Source organism: Anopheles funestus, chromosome 3RL (assembly GCF_943734845.2).
Source record: "Anopheles funestus chromosome 3RL, idAnoFuneDA-416_04, whole genome shotgun sequence".
Lineage (NCBI taxonomy): Eukaryota > Metazoa > Arthropoda > Insecta > Diptera > Culicidae > Anopheles > Anopheles funestus.
Genome location: NC_064599.1, coordinates 57350074 through 57369583, shown reverse-complemented (window position 1 = coordinate 57369583; position 19510 = coordinate 57350074). Strand labels below are relative to the sequence as shown.

General features: G+C 43.3%; 1 protein-coding gene across 6 annotated transcripts in view; it reads right to left on the bottom strand.

Moving 5' to 3' along the window:
- Positions 1 to 16400, bottom strand: part of LOC125770179 (F-box/LRR-repeat protein 16) — a 41282-nt gene extending 24882 nt beyond the window's left edge. The window contains exons 1-2 of one of the 6 annotated variants that reach the window (XM_049439535.1): positions 16094 to 16400; positions 5453 to 6678 (exon numbers count right to left, since the gene is read on the bottom strand). In XM_049439535.1, coding sequence (XP_049295492.1) covers positions 5453 to 6376 — 924 coding nt within the window. In that variant the 5' untranslated portion in view covers positions 6377 to 6678; positions 16094 to 16400. Of the gene's footprint in view, positions 1 to 5452; positions 6679 to 11634; positions 12403 to 12435; positions 13339 to 16093 lie in introns of those variants that run through there. The other 5 variants (XM_049439537.1, XM_049439538.1, XM_049439536.1 and 2 more) reach the window with 5 other exon arrangements.
- Between the last annotated feature and the right edge of the window lie 3110 nt (positions 16401 to 19510).

Genomic DNA, 19510 nt, shown 5'->3' with positions numbered 1-19510 from the left:
GGTTTGTTTTAAAAGGTGAATTATATTAAAAATATATTTACTTCTTAAATATAACATTAAAAAAAAAATACAAATTGACTTTTATTTAAAAATAAACGATAGTACGGTGACTCAACCAGAAGTCAAACGCAAGTGCCACTAATGAAGCGTTTGATGCGTTCCGTTTTGCGCAATCAAAGCGAAGCAGTCGTAAACGCAATCTAATTATAGGCAAACAAAGTGCTCGCAATTTCAAAACAAGCTATATTGGGATGTGCACCAAAAACGGGGGAGGCAAAAAAGGGTTGCGCGGGTGACGTCTCTGGCGGTGGAATTGAGTTTCAAAATTGTAATTCGATGACAGTTATTTGCTTCAAGCGTAATACTTCGATTTATGATTTTTGCTTTCTTCTTCGGTACTGAGTAATGTATTTTTATGTTATTCAATTTCCTTTTTTTGCCTTACTTCTGTTTGTGTTTGAGTAATTTTATTTTTATCGTAAACATATTACGTTCTCTTTTCTTTCCTGGTTTGAAGCAAAGTTTCCTAATGGTTTCCGATTCGTTAAAAAATAAAAGCATTCACAATGTGCTGGAACGTGTCTATTCAGCTTTTGATAAATTAAATGAAAAATTCAACGCCCCACTATACAAGCGAGTGAGTGAGATGAAATGTTACCCCCAAAATGAAAGGATAATCTTGTGTGTATTATCCCAAAAAAGAAAGCCAAAAAGAAAGCTTCCCTATCCCGTCCATAAAACGCTACACGAACTGGCACAAATGTGACCTACTTTCTGGCTTGCAGGAAGGGCCGATAAGGCTTTTATTTTCTCGTTTCACATTTATACGTAGTATTTCCCACGAGTCCAATACGGGAGGTACGGTAGCCAGATCTCGACAAACCGTATCCAGACAGCCTGCTGTTGCCATCGGCAGTTTGGTAGAGATTTGGTATCGGTTGGCATAAAATATTAATAGAGTCCGAAAAATGTACAAATAATTGCACCAGCCAATGCAACGGGCGGTATAATGATGTTTACCGAGCCGCTTTTGCATGATATCAGATATCAACTACACTGGGCCATAGCTGTTTTGAGTAAAAAAAAAGTATGAAAATGACGGGAAAATAGATTGTGCTATCGGTTCCAGTAACTGTACACAAAATGAGAAACTTTGTGTGGTATAAATGTTATAAACTATTTCTATTTAAAACGGGTTTCTTTGTCGGACTATGCCAAACTACGAGTTTTGAACAAATCAACAAAATACTAGAATAATTTATGCATCAAACTTCAAACCTACGATGCGATGAAACATTCCAGCAAAGGGATAAAATTCTGAAAAACGCAAACACATGAAAGAACCGAACGGATTTATTGTGCCTGTTAAACCAAAAGGCGCGGATTTGTTCAACAGAAGCAGCAACAAAAAATAACACATCGAAGTATATTCAAATAAACCTTCCAAACAACCAACCGACTGTATGGAACGCGCGCAAATGTGAATTTTTCACGATGAATTCCATAGCTCCCAGACCTGCAGTGAACCGTGAATCGCATCATCAAACGAATGCGTACCGGCACTGAGCAATACAAAAAAAAACATGGCAGCCATGGCAGCATGAAACAGCATTCTTGTACAAGGCAAAACATCAACTTTCATGGAATTTATACGAAATGAAATCATTCGGGAAAAATACCGTTTTCTATCCGGTTGAAGCTTCGCTAAATAAATCGTTCATCGCTATGCTGTTTTTTGTAATTTATTACGATTATATTTTCCCGTTTTTCCAATTCACTATTCACAAAATTTTTGTATAATTTAATGATATTGTTGTTGTGGTATCATTTACTCATGAATTTAATTAAATAAATTTCGTAAAGTAACGAATCAGCTCAAACAAATTCGTTGCATATAAAACAGCATCCAACTGCTAAAAGAGCAAAGGAGATGAAATTTAAATAGCATTTCAGCGACAGAACGTTTAACTGCTTCCGTTACAAGCAGACTGGCGTCAAGTATCATTGTGGATAGCAAGACAGTTCTCAGACAATTGTGCTGTAAAGCGCACAAAACTTCAACAAAAAGTTCCACAAAAGCAATCTAGCGTTTGGTGGTTGGCATTATATTTGCTAGTTTTCCCTCCCATTGCATTACTTCGTCGAAATAAAGCAATCCATTACGAGTAGCCGTCTCCACAGACTTTTAGCAAACAATGGGAATGAAAATCAATAGAAATTTGTGAAATCCTGAGAAAAAACATTACTGAAACCACCATCGCGAAATCGTTTATCGTAATTGAACGGCAGCAGTTTGTGTAATGGTCGCCTTTGCTGCATTTTGTCCTCCTGGATAAGAGTAAGGCATAAATCTTCATTTCAGAAATGCACCTCAGATAGTAATGAATATTGATTTTCGATTATGAATATTGAGAAAGATTATTTTAAAGGTAAAACATTTTTGGAAGCTATACATTATTTGTTGATTACTTTTATCGCTTTTCAGTATAATTTTACGGGATTTGTATGATGTAATGTAATGTATTCTTTTGTGAAACACCAGGCGCCTCCACTTAGACTATTAGTCTTTTTATCGTTCTTTCGTAAAACACCAGGCGCCTCCACTAAGGGAAGTAATCTTTTTCTCGTTCTTTCATAAAACACCAGGCGCCTCCACTAGGCCACTATAACCACTATAAGGCCACTTCTTCTTCTTCTTCTTGGCTTAACGACCTTACAGGTCACGCCGGCCATTTCTGGCTTACTAGACTTATTTTTACCACGTAGCCGGATAGTCAGTCCTTGCTACGGGGGGACGGTCCGGATGCGATTTGAACCCTGTCCGGCCGTGTGGACTGGCGCCGTTTATCACATGCACCACCGAGCCGCCACTTATTAAGCTTATTTTTCGCATGAAATTGGATAGCTAAGTTATTGTTAAGAAGATGATTATTTCGATGCGATTTGATTGTGAACCTTCGATGTCTTAAATCGAACATCATGGTACTAGAACCATGATAGCGCTCCTTTAATAAAAGCTGTCAAACACTCTCCTGTGTCAATTCCAACACTTTAATACAATCACTAACTTTTTTGTGGTGATCTTGTCATAATTATCCGCAAACCTGTAGCTCACGATGTCAGCCAAACTGTCGATCATTCTAATCTGACGGTATAAGCAGCCGCGTTGTCAGCTGCTTGGCAAGCGAACGCTACCGTGACCGAGTGTACATCGAATGGCTTTATTTATTTTATTTTCTCTTTTTTTCCCCTGTCCCTTGCATTGTTGAAAACGACCCTGGATTCTGGTTGAGTTTGGCTGGGAACGTTTACCAATCAACAGATATTTTTGTGTTAGTTTGTGTGCTGTATTCAACTAAAGTCACAGAGCGGATTGAGAAAAATATCAAAAATTTCATGCCCTTAAAGCATATAGCTCGTTGGCCATTCCGTCTTTGTGGTCGTTCGTTGGCTCGAATTGTTCATTTGTTTACCAATTTGATGGTTTGCCAAGATGTATGATACATTTCTGTTCTGGCCAAATAGAAAACCGGTTCGACGGCAACAATAAAGTTGAAGGTTTTATTTGCATTCTGCTATACTTTGTCTTTATTATGCTGAATGGAAATGGTCGGGAAAAGGTTTCGCTTCTTCTGCATATAAAAAAACGCTTCTGTTCATATGTATTCTCAATCGTCAGGTATTTTTTGTGTGCCCTCTTGATAAACAACACTGCTGTCGTTCTTTATAATATCATTTATTTAATTATTTATCAAATGCGTCCAACAAACCATGGCCGTTCTGTTCACCATTTGCTAAATAACCAGCGAACAAGTTAAAGCATAAATCATGATCATGATAGAGCTGCCACCTTCTTATCCACTTCTTCATTGGAGATTATGTAATACTGACGTGTACAGAACACTTTTCGGTTACATCCTTGAAAAGCTAGCTTTCTCACCAGCACAACCAACACATAAGGACACCGATCAAACTGAAGTCACTTCGCAAGCGTTTGACCTTACAGTTTCGTTATCCGGTGTGGCACCCCGGAAGCCTCAAGACGGCCATAAATTGTGTCTCGCTCCATTAAACGAATGGCAAACGAATGGTACAGACCGGGAAAAACAGTGCGGAAAACAGTAGCAATGTCGGAACCGACCGGCCGCATCTCTGCCAAAACAAGACACATTCGCACAATGTTCTGCATTGCGAAAAATTGGGTCATCGTACGATATTACTTCTAAGCGTTTGCCCCGATGCCAACAAGTCTGGTGTGTGAGCGATATCAGCGAGCGTGTAGAATAATGTGCAACGAAGGTAAGGTCGACCGGGTAAGTGTTTTTGTTGTTTGCCCGTGCACTGTCGGTGATATCATCGTAAATCCGTTTTCCCGGTCGATTCAGTTGAGTTCCGAAAAAATGTGTTCTAGTCTCTTCAACCCTCAGAAAAAAAATCAAAATCTTTGAACCGGAAACGGGAACAATTGAAGTACAAAAGGAAAATAAAGAAACAAGAGAAAAAGAAATAACTTGCGAAACGTGCGAAAGCTTATGGTGTTGAAAGTTGCTTAACACTTCGCATGGCGCCCTTCGTCCTTCAAGAAAAAAAAAGATTTCGCAGGAAAAGGCTGAAACAGAGCCGGAATATTTTTAAGCTGAACGATATGTAAACACTTATACAAAATTCCTCAATTGAGGATGCATAAAGACAAGCGACGAGTCTCTAAACATTATGCTTAGTTGATCCGAATACATCAACTACCAGGCGTCTCCATCAGTGAAGGGCACAGAGACAAGAAATTTTGGAAGAATGTGTGTATGTGCTCTCACATTTTAATTGTGGCTCCTCGTTATTATCTGTAAGATATTTGTCTAAGGACCTTGTTTTCTAGCTGACGGTTAGGATGGATGAAGCAGCACATTCCACAGCATAAATGGGAGGCATAAAAAACACCACCCCAAGTGTGCACTTCTGTTGTGTGGGCAAAATGTATTTGCTCAATTTTTACGGACCACCCACTCGTATTTTGCCGTCGGGGAAAATTCTTTCACTCGCAAGTGTAGGTAGCAAAGGCAGAGCAAATGTTTGTTACAACAAGATCGTTTTATCTGTATAATAAAGCAACTTTGGATACGTCACACGTCATCCTTAAAATGTCGCATGCGAGGGTGGAAGTTACAGACATTAAATATCACTGATTTTGTGCATGAATGCAGATTTAATTTCGTTGAACTTGATGAATTCATGGTACATCTATGTACTTTGGAAAATTGGTTATTCGAGTGTCTATGATTCGCATATAAATCTAAAGCCGCAGAACCTAATTGAGAAATTCCTCAGAAATCAAAACCTCAAGGTACTCACGAGTCATATCAAGTGATTAGCTCTTTGATGAAACCCCATCGTCAAAAGCCCCAAAAATTTTAGAGAAATATTCAATTTAGTTAGAAGTTAAATATGTTTCACCTACCTGTAAATGATCTAGCAATGCCTCCAGACCTCGATCACTGATAGAGGAGCACCGGAGGCTTAGCGAATGGACGTGTTTCGAAGCAAGTGGGAAGGAGTGTACCAGATCCAGCGCATCTTCATCGGTCGCACCCATCAGACAGACGGCATGGAAGCTGCGCCGGATAAGCGAATTGTACAGCTTCACCCGGTCCTGGTTGGTGGTTTGGCGCAGCTCACGACACTGCAGCACCGGCACCAGTCCGCTCCAGTAGCGCGGACTACGGTACAGCAAGTCGCGCCACTTCTGACAGACCTGGGCCAGTGTGCAGCGCTCGTACGACGTGAAGTACAGGAAGAACCGGGCCAAGAATCGTTCGTCCTGTAGCAGCTGCTCAATCGTGAGGATCTGTGGCAGAACCAGCTGCGACTGGCCCATCTTTCCCCCATGGTGATGGTTGAGTCCACCGCCGTGCTGATGATGTTGGCCAATCTTTCGCAGCGATTGGGGAGTGTTTGACTGTGACTTGCCACCACCGGTTCCGGAACCCATGCCCAACATCGAACCACCACCTTTACCACCCGCGGTGTTCGTACCACCCGAGGGGTTAGATACACGGGACGGTTTCTCAGGAGCATGGCCACCACCACCAACTCCACCAACACCACCACCACCACCACCAACACCACCACCACCGGACTGTGATTGGCCAGCGGTTTGTATGGTGAGGTTTCCGGCAGAGTTGCTGGAGTTGCTCGAACTGCTGGAACCCCCACACAGCACGTTCGTGACGCGCTCCATCACGCTGGCCTTCTCGCCGGATTTGCCACCACCGCTACCATGATGGTGCTTCGACCGCAACCCAAGGCCGTTGATGCGTTTCGATAGTTCGGCCGAGGCACGCTCAACCACTCCCTGGGCGGATATGGAGGACATCTTCAACATTCAACACAAACACCACACCACATACACACACACACACTCTCACGTGTAAGTGCCCACCCGAGCAGGCCACTTTTACGTAGGCACACACACACAGGGAAAACTACACAAACACTTGAAGTAGTGCTACTTCGGGTCACTCGGTCACCACACGGTAGATGGAACTATTTCGTACCGTTGATTAGTAGTAGCACTTTCACACGCTTCAAACACTGCCACATGGACGATCCGAACGCTAATCACGCAGGAAGGAAGGTTTTCACACGGTTTACCAGCAACACACACGCTGCTAGTCGATGATTGTGCTGAGTAGAGAAGAAAAAGAACACAAAAACAAAGCTAGTTTGATGAAGTGGAATGAAATGCAATTTGGCAAAGCAGTCGCTCGCGTAAGTGTGGATAGGAGTGAAAAAAAAAACCCGCTCACAACAACACTACACCACCGCACATACACATTTTGACAGTTTTCCGTCACGCGATGAAAGGATCCAAAATTCTACACCGTAGAAATCGAAGTAGCCAATTTATCTTTTGCTGCTTGATTCTTTTATTTCGTACAACAAAATGTTCCAAATTCCAAACTCGGTTACGGGTTTCCCCAGAACGAAATTGATAACATTTTGGGACGAACTTATTCCGCTATCTAGGTTGTTTTTTTTTTTTTTTTTTTTTTTTTTTTTTTTTTTTTTTTTTTTTTTTTTTTTTTTTGGCAAAGCGAAAGCCCGACCACGGACCCCCACAACTCGCCTCACCTGCACGAACATTCCACCAAGCTGCACCAATGAGGAAATCGCAACGGACCTAAGCACAGCCCTGGGAGTCACGATCTACGCGGACCAGATCAGTACCGTTAAATCCAATTACGGAACGCTGGTCGCATTTTTCGGATGCCCAGAGGTGGCAGTAACGGACGACGTGCTACTAAAACAGCATGTTGTCGGATTCAGCCAGTGCTGCCGGTTCAAGAAGGTTGAGGTGAAGCGCCAATGCTATCGGTGCTACGAGTTTGGCCACATTGCCACTCACTGCCGTGGGAAGGATCGGTCAAGCAAGTGTCATCGATGTGCGGAGACTAAGCACCCAGGACCGTGCACCAAGGAACGGAAGTGCCTCGTCTGCAAGGGCCCGGAAGCAATCGGGCACTCGTTCGGACAGCGCAACTGCCGCCAAGTAGGAGAAGGGGTAAAAAACCGGCCTCGTCATGATTAACGTCCTTCAACAGAACCTTAATCACAGCCAGCTGGCCCAGGACATGCTGATGCAGACTGCTCGGAACGAAGGCTGCGACATAGTGTTGATCGCCGATCCATACCGGATCCCGGAGAACAACGGTAACTGGGTCGCGGATCCGACGGGCAGAGTTGCAGCAGTATCGACAGGAAGATACCCTATCCAACGCATAATCGAGAATCGGCGGGATTACTTCGTCGTGGTCGAAATGCGTGGTATCGTTTTCTGCTCCGTGTATCTACCTCCTGTGGGGTCCGATTTGTCAGTGGAGGATTATCGACGCAAATGGACCGAAATTGCGTCGGTGATTCCGCGGAATCGGGACACCGTGATCGGCGGGGACGTCAACGCCTGGTCAGGAGCGTGGGGGATGGAACGCAGACACAACGATGGAGAACGAGTTCATAGGGGAGCAGTGGTGATGGATGCTATGGCATCACTTGAGCTAGTCTTGTTGAACCGGGGCAACCGGCCAACCTGGAGCAACAACAGTGGCCGTAGTTCCATTATCGACGTTTCCTTCTGCAGCTCGTCTCTTCTGGGGGAAAATAACTGGCGAGTCTGCGACGAAAATCCAAGTGACCACAATACCATCAAGTTTGCGGTCGGGAGGACGACGACGCAGCGTAACCTGGGACACAGTGCACAGCAGGCTTCGGAGAGCAGATGGGCAACCCGGTATTTCAACAAGGACTTGTTCGTTGAAATTCTGGGGTCACTGGACATCTACAATCGCACCCTCTTGGCGGACGAGTTGACGCAGGTAATGTCAACTGCCTGCGACGCGACGATGCCGAGATTGCCAGCAGCACGGGGAGGACGACGATCGGTGTACTGGTGGAATAACGAGATTTCCCAGTTACGTCGCACTTACATCGGGATGCGGAGAAGACTCAGGCGAGCCCGAACGGAAGAGCAGCGACAGGATCGTCGTCCGGCGTACACAGCAGCGAGAGCAGCACTGGAGCAAGCGGTCAAGCGGAGCAAGAAGGAGCAGGGCGATCAACTTCCGGAACAGCTGGGGCCCCACGGATTCGGGCCAGGCTACAAAATCCGGAGGCAGATGTGGCAAGGAGCCCGAGTACCGATGGAACGGGATCCAGCCAAGCTGCAGCACATCGTCGGCGAACTTTTTCCGGTGCAACCGCCCATGGAATGGCCCACGGCAACAGGATTGACGGACGAGGACACGGCACGGGATGCCGTTACCGAGGGTGAGCTGGTGAGCATTGCAAAATCGCTCAATCCCCAGCGTGCCCCAGGAGACGACAACATTCCGAACGTGGCCTTGATTGCGGCGATGACGGCGTTTCCACGCGTCTTCATGAGAACGTTCCAGCATTACATCGATTCCGGCCACTTCCCCGTCGAATGGAAGAGGCAACGGCTAGTGCTGTTCTCGAAGGCCGGGAAACCACCCGGAGAATCATCGTCGTACCGGCCAATCTGCCTGCTGAGTGTTCTAGGAAAAGTATTGGAGCGACTCATACAGCGCAGACTTACGGAGCATCTGGATGCAACGGGTGGTCTCGCTGATGCCCAATACGGATTCAGGAAAGGACGCTCAACCATGGATGCCATCAACAGGGTGATTGCCAACGGAAGGGTTGCGCTCGACAAGAAGCGCAGGGGCGATCGACTGTGTGCGATGGTGACAATCGACGTGAAGAACGCCTTCAACACGGCCAACTGGACAGCGATCGGAGCAGCTCTGCAGCGAAGGAACACGCCACCGTACCTCCAGGCGTTGCTGCGGAACTACTTCACGAATCGCACGCTCCACTACGAAACGGATGAAGGAATGGTCTCGTTACCAGTATCGGCAGGTGTCCCGCAGGGTTCGGTTCTAGGACCAACACTGTGGAATGTTATGTATGATGACCTTCTTCGTTTGGAGCTGTTCGGAAAGCGTGCGGACATTATAGGGTTTGCTGATGATGTGGCGTTCACCCTTATAGGGAGGGACCCGCAGGAAATCAGCAACCTTGCTACGAGGAATCTGGAGATGATCGAGCGTTGGATGGATGGAGTGGGATTGAAGCTGGCCCATCAAAAGACCGGCTACATGATCTTCTGCACTCATCACAACCCGCAGGTAGGTCAACTACGTGCGGGGGGACACACGATCGTATCCACGGAATCGCTCAAGTACCTGGGGGTCGAGCTCTGCCGCAAACAGCACCACGGTCGGCATTTGGAGAAGGTTTGCAGCAAGGCATCACGTATCACGAATGTCTTGACCGCTCTGATGCCGAATAAGTGTGGCCCAAAAAGCAGCAGAAGGAGACCCTTGGTTAACGTTGGGAATAGCATTGTCCGTTACGCGGCACCATCGTGGGGACGGACGCTTCTTCAGAAGGACGTTCACCGGACCACGGTTCAGAGGGCGCACCGCACAGGAGTTCTTCGAGTGGCCAGTGCCTTCCAAACGGTCTCCTACGATGCCGCTTGCGTGGTCGCAAGCACTATCCCGTTAGTCCTCCTCCTAGAGGAGGACATCCGCTGCCACGACGAAAAGGTAGCGAGGGGAAGTCCAGGACCAGACATACGAAAGCGGCAAAGGGAAGAGACCATGGGACGCTGGCAACAACAATGGACAGCCGGAGCGGGGCAGTCGAGATCGCCGGGGATGAGGACGAGGAGAATTATCCCGGACATTATGTCCTGGGTAAATCGCAAGCACGGAGAAATTGATTTTTATCTCTCTCAACTCTTTACAGGGCATGGGTTTCTCCGGAGCTACTTCGTCGACAAAGGCATCCTCGACGGCTCGCCAAACTGCCCGGTGTGTGAACACCAAGTGGAAGATGTCGACCACGTAATGTTCCACTGTCCACGGTTTGCTCGAACCCAACACGAGATGCAGCAGCAGAGCCACACCCGCTTGACGATACAAAATCTTGCAGCGGAAATGTGTGCCAACAGCAACACATGGGAAGCAGTCCGGACCGCCGCAAGGACCATCTTCAGAAACCTCCAAGTGAGATGGAATGAGGAAAGTCCACCTACGGCCAGACGGAGACGACAACAACGACGGCGGAACACGGAACAAACGGGACCGCACCAAAGGATGACGACAACGGAAGCAGCAGCAGCAGCAACGAGTAACCAGAGCAGCAGCAGGAGCTAGACCCCACCGGAAGTAGCGGCTACGGACGGGCGGAATTAAGCAGCAGCAGCGGAAGGAAGGCACGAAGCAGCAGCAGCAGCTGAGACAACTAGGACGAATGACGCAGTAGCAGCATTGGAAAGCAGCAGCGCGTCAACAGGATGGGTGCATCGCACAAACGTTCCTGCATGGAGTACTACGCACATCAAGCGCATCGGCAGGGTTCGGATCAGGTCGAGGAGTGGTTTAGTTAGGGTCCCATCGGCTGCCGGGTCCGCTTCACGGGCCCAGCGTCACGATGAATCCCACATAACCCATCTCGGAGGGATTGGTTTGTAGCCGCAAGCCGCCCTTCGAGGTGGGTACCTTTTGAAGGTTCCCTCCCCGTTAACAAAAAAAAAAAAAAAAAAAAGGTTGTTTTTTTTTCGTTGTGTTTGATTTTTACTTTGTTTTGTTGATATGTCTTCGAGGAACAGTTGAATGAACCTCTTTTGTACTGTGATCCTAATGCTTTACGAAGCGAAAGGCAATGCTTTTCCCTTTGCGAGTTTCAAGTTCGCATTCGGTCACCGTCGCTATTTTCCATCGATTTTTGGACACGTTTTCTTACACACACACACGTACACACTTACGAACAGGGATTTCTATGCACACTGACTGGACTATTATTTGTGAGGTTTCCACGACTCCAACGATTGTTTAAAAAAAACACTAGCTAATGAAATAAGGCTCCAATTTGTATCTTTTGACGAACTTATTTTAATAAGGATAAGGAATTTAATTGCATTTTTGTTATAGTATTCTGTTGTTATAGTATATATGTAAAGAATATTTGTTTGTAACACCTATGAATGTTAAATACTGGGAAAAACGATTTTCCGCTATTTATTTTATCCTTTTATGTTGTGCAATTCGAACGTACAAACACGAAATAACTCCACAGTTCATATCACTTACAGGCAAAAACAAAATCCCAATTTCGTGGAAAACAGTCCTACGAATGTGATGAAGCAAAAAAAAACCACACACAAAAATACACTCACACACTTATGTTTCCGCAGTGGAAACAGAGTAGGTGGTAAACAGTGATGCGGAAAAAAAATCGTCACACTATCGCACACCTGAGTCGGCGACCCGTACCGCACGAATAGCTGTACACGAGTGGTAAGAAAAATTCCGACCACCGTACGATGACTTTACCCAGTGTCCGACGGTACCGACACGAGTTAGCTCCCGTGATCTCCCGTAAAGAGTTACTCGTTAGCGAAAGAGTCGTTGCCGCTCTCGCGTATTAACGTTTGATGGTAAGGTTTCTGCACAGTGGGCTTTTCTCGTGCAGCCTAACGGGTGGTAGTGGATAACACTAATACACACTTGAGAAGCCCTTTCGCAGGCTGTGTTGTGTAGCAATTTCCCTCAAACACACACACACTCATAGACAAACATCTCTTTTATCCCCCACTTTATCACACATACACAGCTTTAGACGATGGCTTTCTCTATAGAGAAAAGGCTTATTATGTGAGTGTTTTGCGAGAGCCTTAAACATTTTATTTTCTTCACACACAATCCCATGGTGCTAATTGTACACACGGAAAGACACACGCGCACAACGATAAGGGGGTATGTTTTGTTTCGATTTTCACTTTACACGCATTTAACACGCGTTCCAGTGCAGAATGAAAACAAAAAATAAAAGCAGGGTTTCTTGGGGAATAATTACACATGATGCATTTTACGAAACGAATAAAACTCCATCGTTACAGCAAACGCAGTAGCTTCACACACTTGTTCTTTCGCTAAAGTCCGCGAGAGCACTGCGTGAATTTTGAATATTTCAGCGGGAAAACACCGAACCGAAAGGAAGGTAAAAACGCACACATAATCCCGTGCTCGTAGTACATATCTCATCGGCGTGCTGTTTTATTTTTCTTTCCTTCTTTAATTCCCTATCGCTAAGAGAAATACGAGATGGGAGATGGGTTCGACTCTCGTACGCTCGTCCCATCTTTTGCCGTCCATCCCACCTATGGCCGTTGAGCGTGTGTGGAATGTGTCAGCCAAATTCCGAACCCCGTAAAGGAGGGAGTTCATAAAGGGAAACCAATGTACCATACCAGTCCTTTGCTACCCTTTTCCCGCCCTGTTCATTTCTCACCTCAGTATCTTGTTAATAGTGTTGTTGTTTTCTTTTATTTCCTGCTATTTGCTGTGAAAACCCCTTCCGTTAACCCCCGATTTTTTATTGAAGAAATACCAACATTGCGGTTGCTTTGCTGTATGAGTTTTGCATAAAACCGGGCGCAAAAGGCAGCCAGCGGATTGGGGAGTGAGGATTATTGAAAACATACCTTTCGTTTGGCTTCCCTAAAAAGCCTTCCCTTCACTACCTGCGTTACGCGGAAAATAGCATTCCACCTTGCCGATAAACGGCCGCACAAACTGACGAGCATTATTTTGTTATTTATAATCTCGACCGAATTTCGCACGTTTTCCCCGTGCAGTGCCGAGAGTTTTGTGGCAAAGCACGGTGAGAGTGAGCGAGTGAGCGAGAGCAAAGCAAACGTGAGTGAATGAAAGATTTAGTAAACGCGGACGCGGACTTCGCCGTCGATGAACGGAGTACGTTCGTTGCGCCACCAGGCGTCCGCTTTTGTTCTGATGATTTCTTTTTTGTTGCTTATATTGCAAGAAATAGAGAAATCTTGTTGTTTTTAATTACAAATGAAAGTACGAAGAAAAAAAACAACAACTCAACACAATGTTGTTAATTAATACACGACATGCATGTAAGTGGGTGGATGGATAGAGAGGACAATTCAAAAACCCTCGAAACCAATAAAAGGTGGCATTTAAAGCGGAGTGAAACATTATTTTTAAGATGCCGGTAATGGTTGTTTAGGTATTTGTGGGGCTGGGGATATGAGGAGAAGGGGAAGAAGGGTGTGACGTTGTGGATGGTGGATTCACATTTTGTGGTTGATGTTTGCTTTACGATCTTAAACGATTAATCATAGCGTTCAATAATTGTTTTTAGGCCGTTTAGTTTTTTTTATCTACTCTTATTGTTGTTTTTGCTGTAGTTGATTATTGCTTTTCGTAAGTGATATACTCAACAGTAATATACTGTTTAAAAAAAAAGTTCTACATCCAAAGGCTGAAATGTTAAGCATGGATTGCATCTTGTTGAATTGTCTACACACAAAGCATGAGCGACGTACAACCATTTCTCATACGTCAGACCAAAATGACGCTTCCGTAACATTGTTGTTTCCGTTTTGTTGTTCACCTTACTAAAAAAAAAACATTCACAATTTCGTATCCCAACGCACAGCTCACGTAACATGCAGGGCAGGTTCCTTTTTTTCATTTGTTCTTTATGTTACTTAACTTTCTTCACTGTGAATTGTGTTTGTGTATGTGTTTCTCATTAATCTTCTTCACAAGACGCAACAAATCTTCCGCCGAAAAAATGTAATGCCTAATCATCATCATTAACGCAACATCGATGGCGGAACAGAATGGTTTGTGGTTCTAAACTCAAACAACTTCACTGCTCACGCTCATCAAACAACGCACCGTTTGACATTAGCGTCTCATCGTCTCGTCTCACTAGAGATGAGAATAACAACCATTTTTAGTGAATCAACTCAGAGTGAATGAGTCGTTATTAGCAGTCAGTTCGTTTAAAAACTCATTTCGAAGTCATAAAAAAAACCTGGCATAAATCTCCTAAGGCTTTACCTTCTCTTTTTGAGTAATTTAGCAAAATTTTATACATTGATTTATTTTAATGCCAATTGGTTGAATGAAGTTTCTTTTCACTCAAACAATGCTTTAAATAAAAAGAAGAATAAAAAAATAATAAAAAAATAAAAAAATTCTAAAAACTTGAAAATTTCCTAAGGCTACAGCCTTAGCTTTTTTTTGAGTAATTTGCAAAATTTTTAAATATTGATTTATTGATGCCAACTGGTTGAAATAAGTTTCTTTTCACTTAAATAATGGTTTAAACTAAAAAAAGGTTTGAAAATTTAAAAAAAAATTCTAAAAATTCGAAAATTTTCTAAGGCTATTATAGCCTTACTTTTTTTGAGTAATTTTGAAAAAAAATTAAATTGATTTATTTTAATGCCAATTGGTTGAATGAGGTTTCTTTTCACTTAAATAATGCTTTAAATAAAAAAAAGAATGAAAAATTATAAAAAAATTCTATAAAATTCCCAATCGCCTAAGCAGAGGCGGATGCCGTTTCATATCTTTGTCGATCAGACTAGCCCGCTTGTTCGTTTATGCAGGTTTAATAGTTAGGCAGAACGAGCAGTATATTAATTAGGCTAGTTTGGGTATTCCGATTCAACTCATGTGTATCAAACGTTTCGTTTTAACTCATTTTTGTTTCAACTCACTCGCACATTTTCGATTCAACTCACATATTTTAATCTTTTTGCAACTCGACTCACCACGGCTACATGCTTAGACTCAGGAGTGAGTAAGTGAAAAAAGAGTCGCTAAAACTCCTCGTGGTGAGTGAACGAAACTCATTCAATACAACGTTTCAACTCACTGTCTCACTCTTACTCACTTTGCACATCTCTACATCTCACTGATCGTTCACAATGCTTCTCATCCACTCATCCAGCGTCTGAATCTTTTTTTCAATCAAATTATAAACAAAGCGCTGTTGTTTTCACACAGTGACACCTTCTTTCTGCAGTAATCAATCTTCTCCTGTTCGGGAAGTTCTCATTTTCCGTTTTAAACGTGTAGTAACGTAAGGACGAAACACACACACGCACGTAGTGGCAAATGCTTGCTGCTCATTTCCACTGTGCTTTGCTTTGAGCTCTCTCTCTCTCTCACAGTGAGAGAAAGGTGTACTGCTCACCAGTACTTAGAACAAATTGTACGGCCTACTACTATCGCGCACGTCACTATTCATTCATTTTTTATGCGCCCATGCGCGTGTGTGCGTACATTTTGTTTGTAAAAGCGCAGAGAGGGAAACATTATCGATTGTACGCTTTCTTCGACGCACAGCACATGCAGTTTGATTGTGTTGGTATGTCGATGAAGGCAGCAATCCGAAAGGATAATGATTTTTCTGCTTTTGAAATTGAAGCTCATTATAAAAATTGCTCAAAGTAGCTTTTTTGGAACACATCGGTACGAAAATAGCACTGCTACTTATTTACGTAGTATTTACTTAAAAATACATTTTTATACAACTTTCAAACTAATCCATTCTGTTAATTAGTGCTTTGAATTGAAGATAAGGAAAACTATATATTTCAACAATACAAATAACGTTCTAAAAACATTTAAACCAAACCAATGATTGTAATAAACTCTAAAAACAATCTTTCTTTCGCCCTTAGTACCTTTAGTAACACACTTCTAAGCGACCCTGCACATGTACACGGCGATATTATTACAAACCACGAACCGCGAAACAGACCGAACCATGGACAACCTTCGACTGGCGCACACTGGGATTCTGCCAGGCTGCGTTACCTTCATGCTCCCCAGGACGCATCTCAATACACACAAGCACACCCCCACATAGCGACACTTTTCGATTGGAATGTAAATGTGCAAAAGTGTGCGTGCGCTCGAAGGAAATCTTTCTCTCCAGTAAAGCGACTATAAACAAGCTCTACCACAAACACACCAATTCACTCACACGCGTAAGGGAATGTGAAATGATCCTGGTGATGGCCTTCCAGCATCTTCCTTTTTTGTGTCCTATTGCACCGGCACGGAATGTCCTTGCGTGCGCAGTACGTGCGATGTGCGCTTCACGGTGTGACGTCACCATGGACAAGCGTTTGGAAGGGTCGACCTGACCAAAAAAAAAAAGGAAGAAAAATACAGGTGCTTTTAAGGTTTTTTGAACGTACTGGAATTTGGAATTCTCCCTCTCCTTCCCTCCTCCGTTTCCTTCTTCCCATTGGCATACATGCATACAGACACATTTCATAAAATGCATTGTTCTAGTGTTATTATCGCATTGGGAATGCATTGTTCGTGTGAGTGAACGTTTGATGGTGCAAACGCTTTGTAATGCTGATTAATAGGATTAGTAGCATGATTTTTTTTCTGTTACGTTTAAAAATGCATCTCACCTAAATGTAACCTTAATTTCAATTAAAGAATATTATTGGATCAAGCTTAAAAAGCTTGCAAGATCACCAAGAAGAAAATGAAAAGGTGAACTGGTCTAAAATGAAAAACATATTAATATAAAAAATACTAAATTTATATTAAAAAAATAGGTAAACATTAAGCTCAATGGCTTGATATTCTACTTAAAATTAAAGAAAGATCTTTCCTAATAATGTGACTAATGCTTTTAGCGTAATATCGTCTACTACTTGGCAAGAAAAATGCTGGCAATTTATTTTATGTGACAAGCAAGCATTAAAAATTAGATAAATTGGCGTTAAGTAGAACGACCGTGCTAGTTTTATGTCTTGCTAATTCGCAAATACTCACGAGCTACCTGTGAAACTAGAACATGTCTCTTCGACACTATCCAACTTTCCCATGCGAAGGTAGCAAGCATATATAATTAAGGTTAAGTACATACATTTCACAGTTTAATTTATTGACCATCATGGCCCCGAATAAAGTCTACAAAAACAAAAAGAAAAAAAAAAACATCATTCCGTCGGTTGGCAAACGGTTTTGTTGCTTGCGTACGAAACATCAAAAGCATCATGTCACCGCGTCATCATCATTCACCATAGAAAAAGTGCGTGACACGACACGCAATCCACTCACGGTGGGTGTGTTTGGTTGCAAAATGGCGCTGCAGAAAACGTTGGCGGGAAAATCTGGGCCTCGCTTTTTGGGGGACGGACAACGCGCCCACACCGTTTTCATATTTTTCGTGTGATTCACCTTTGGTCGGTATGCAGAACAGCGGAACAGGGTAGGAAGATTATTTTTTTTTGTACCGAACCGAAAGGTTTCAACGGTTTGTGCATTGGAATTTTGTAAATATTTCGTCTTGCTACGCGCGCCACCATGGTGCTCTTTATTGTTCGAAGCAACCGTGCAAGCGATACGATAGCCAAACAAATTGAAATATCAGTTTGTGGATGGATTAAACTACTCAAACCGAATCATCACAAGCTTTGCTGCTTGCTTGGCAGACGAATACTGAAGGGTGGTAAACAAGTGAAACAATTTACAAACCAATATGCTTTAACCTCATTCATTGTAAGTCGAATAATAAACAATAAATATTTTTGACCGATAAGAAAGTGGTTTTGTGAAGTTTAAAATTTCCAATTCCAACTTCGATAAATGAATTGGTTACTAATTATGAGTAGTTTAAATAAAAAGCTACCGTGAAGAGTTATTCAACAAGGATAGAATGGAACAGGTCTTTGAGGTGAGGATTTCGTAACAAAATTGTTTACAAACATTGTTTAATAAACCTGCCTCTGTAGAAGACGCCAGACGCCAGAAGATGTAAAGAAAACAAACGGAAGAGAAGTAAACAAAAGCCACGGACATTGGCATCTTGAAATTAAGGACATATTTACGACTATATTTCAAGGGTAGCACACACAACACGCTGTCAGTTATCAAACTTTCACTCACATATAAAGAAGTAAACGTTATCAACATCCCCAGAGTTTGACATCCCTGAATGGCGGAAAACAAATGAACATTCTAGAATGGCATTGTGTTAAATGTTTTGTGTACTAGAACGAAACTAAATCCTCCTATTTCCTTCTTTATCTTTCATTTACCACCCAGAATGAATCAGCGACGTAAAAATTTATGTTCCATTAAGCTATTTTGCTCTTTGATCTCATGATAAATGGAGAAGCATCTTTGCCAACTTGTCTTTCGCACCACGCCAAAAAAAACCCGCAAAAAAGTGCATCGTACGAGGGAACAATTTTAGTAGCATGCACTTAACGAACTTACTCGCAGCGGTTTGGACGTACCTTGCGAATGTCACGAATGTGTCTTGATGGTACGGTTTGCCGTGTTAATTAAACTGTACCTTCTGTTTGGAAACATACAAACATTGATTATTTTGGCCCGATAAGTCAATCAAATATTGAGGATATGATCGCGTACGAAAGCATCCTGAATGAGTTGTTGCCTGAAGGAGCGATCTTCATTCAAAACAATCCACCACTCGGCTTACATCGGCCCAGGTGCTGATGCTGTCACGACAGATGGTAATAATAATTTTGGCAAAACCCATCGGCAAATAGGTAGAAGGGAAACGTGATTCTAACACTTGCACCGTCGATCGGAAGGATTAGTCGACCGTTCCCAAAAGCATGAACGAAGCAGCAAGGGAGGATGTGTAATGCACGGCAGCTTTAAAAATATTTTAGTCACATTGGCGTTGGTCCAGAACCAAAAGGAAGCAAAAATCAACGAACGCAACGAACGCTGCCAAATGGACGGCAACGATGTTTTTGGCTGACAGATCCATTTGGCTACGATCGTTGCGGTGGGAAAAATGATCGCATTCGTATTATTTCGCTGCAAATGGCCATCCGTTGATGGGTTTGGTTTATAGACTGATCCTGTACGGTGGTTTTGCTGCATCGTTTTTTTCTTACTTTGTCCTTTGCTAATGAAGCAGTAAGTGGGTGATCTAAGAAGAAATGCATCCTTTGCCCGTGCTGCTCTTCCTTTCGTTGCACAATTAACGGTAAATAAATTGCTTACATTCTGCACTCTGATCGCACCCGGTTATGGTCCATTCTTTATGGGTTCAATTAAAAACTTGTGTTTAGTTTGAACGAACGATGCCTGCTCAA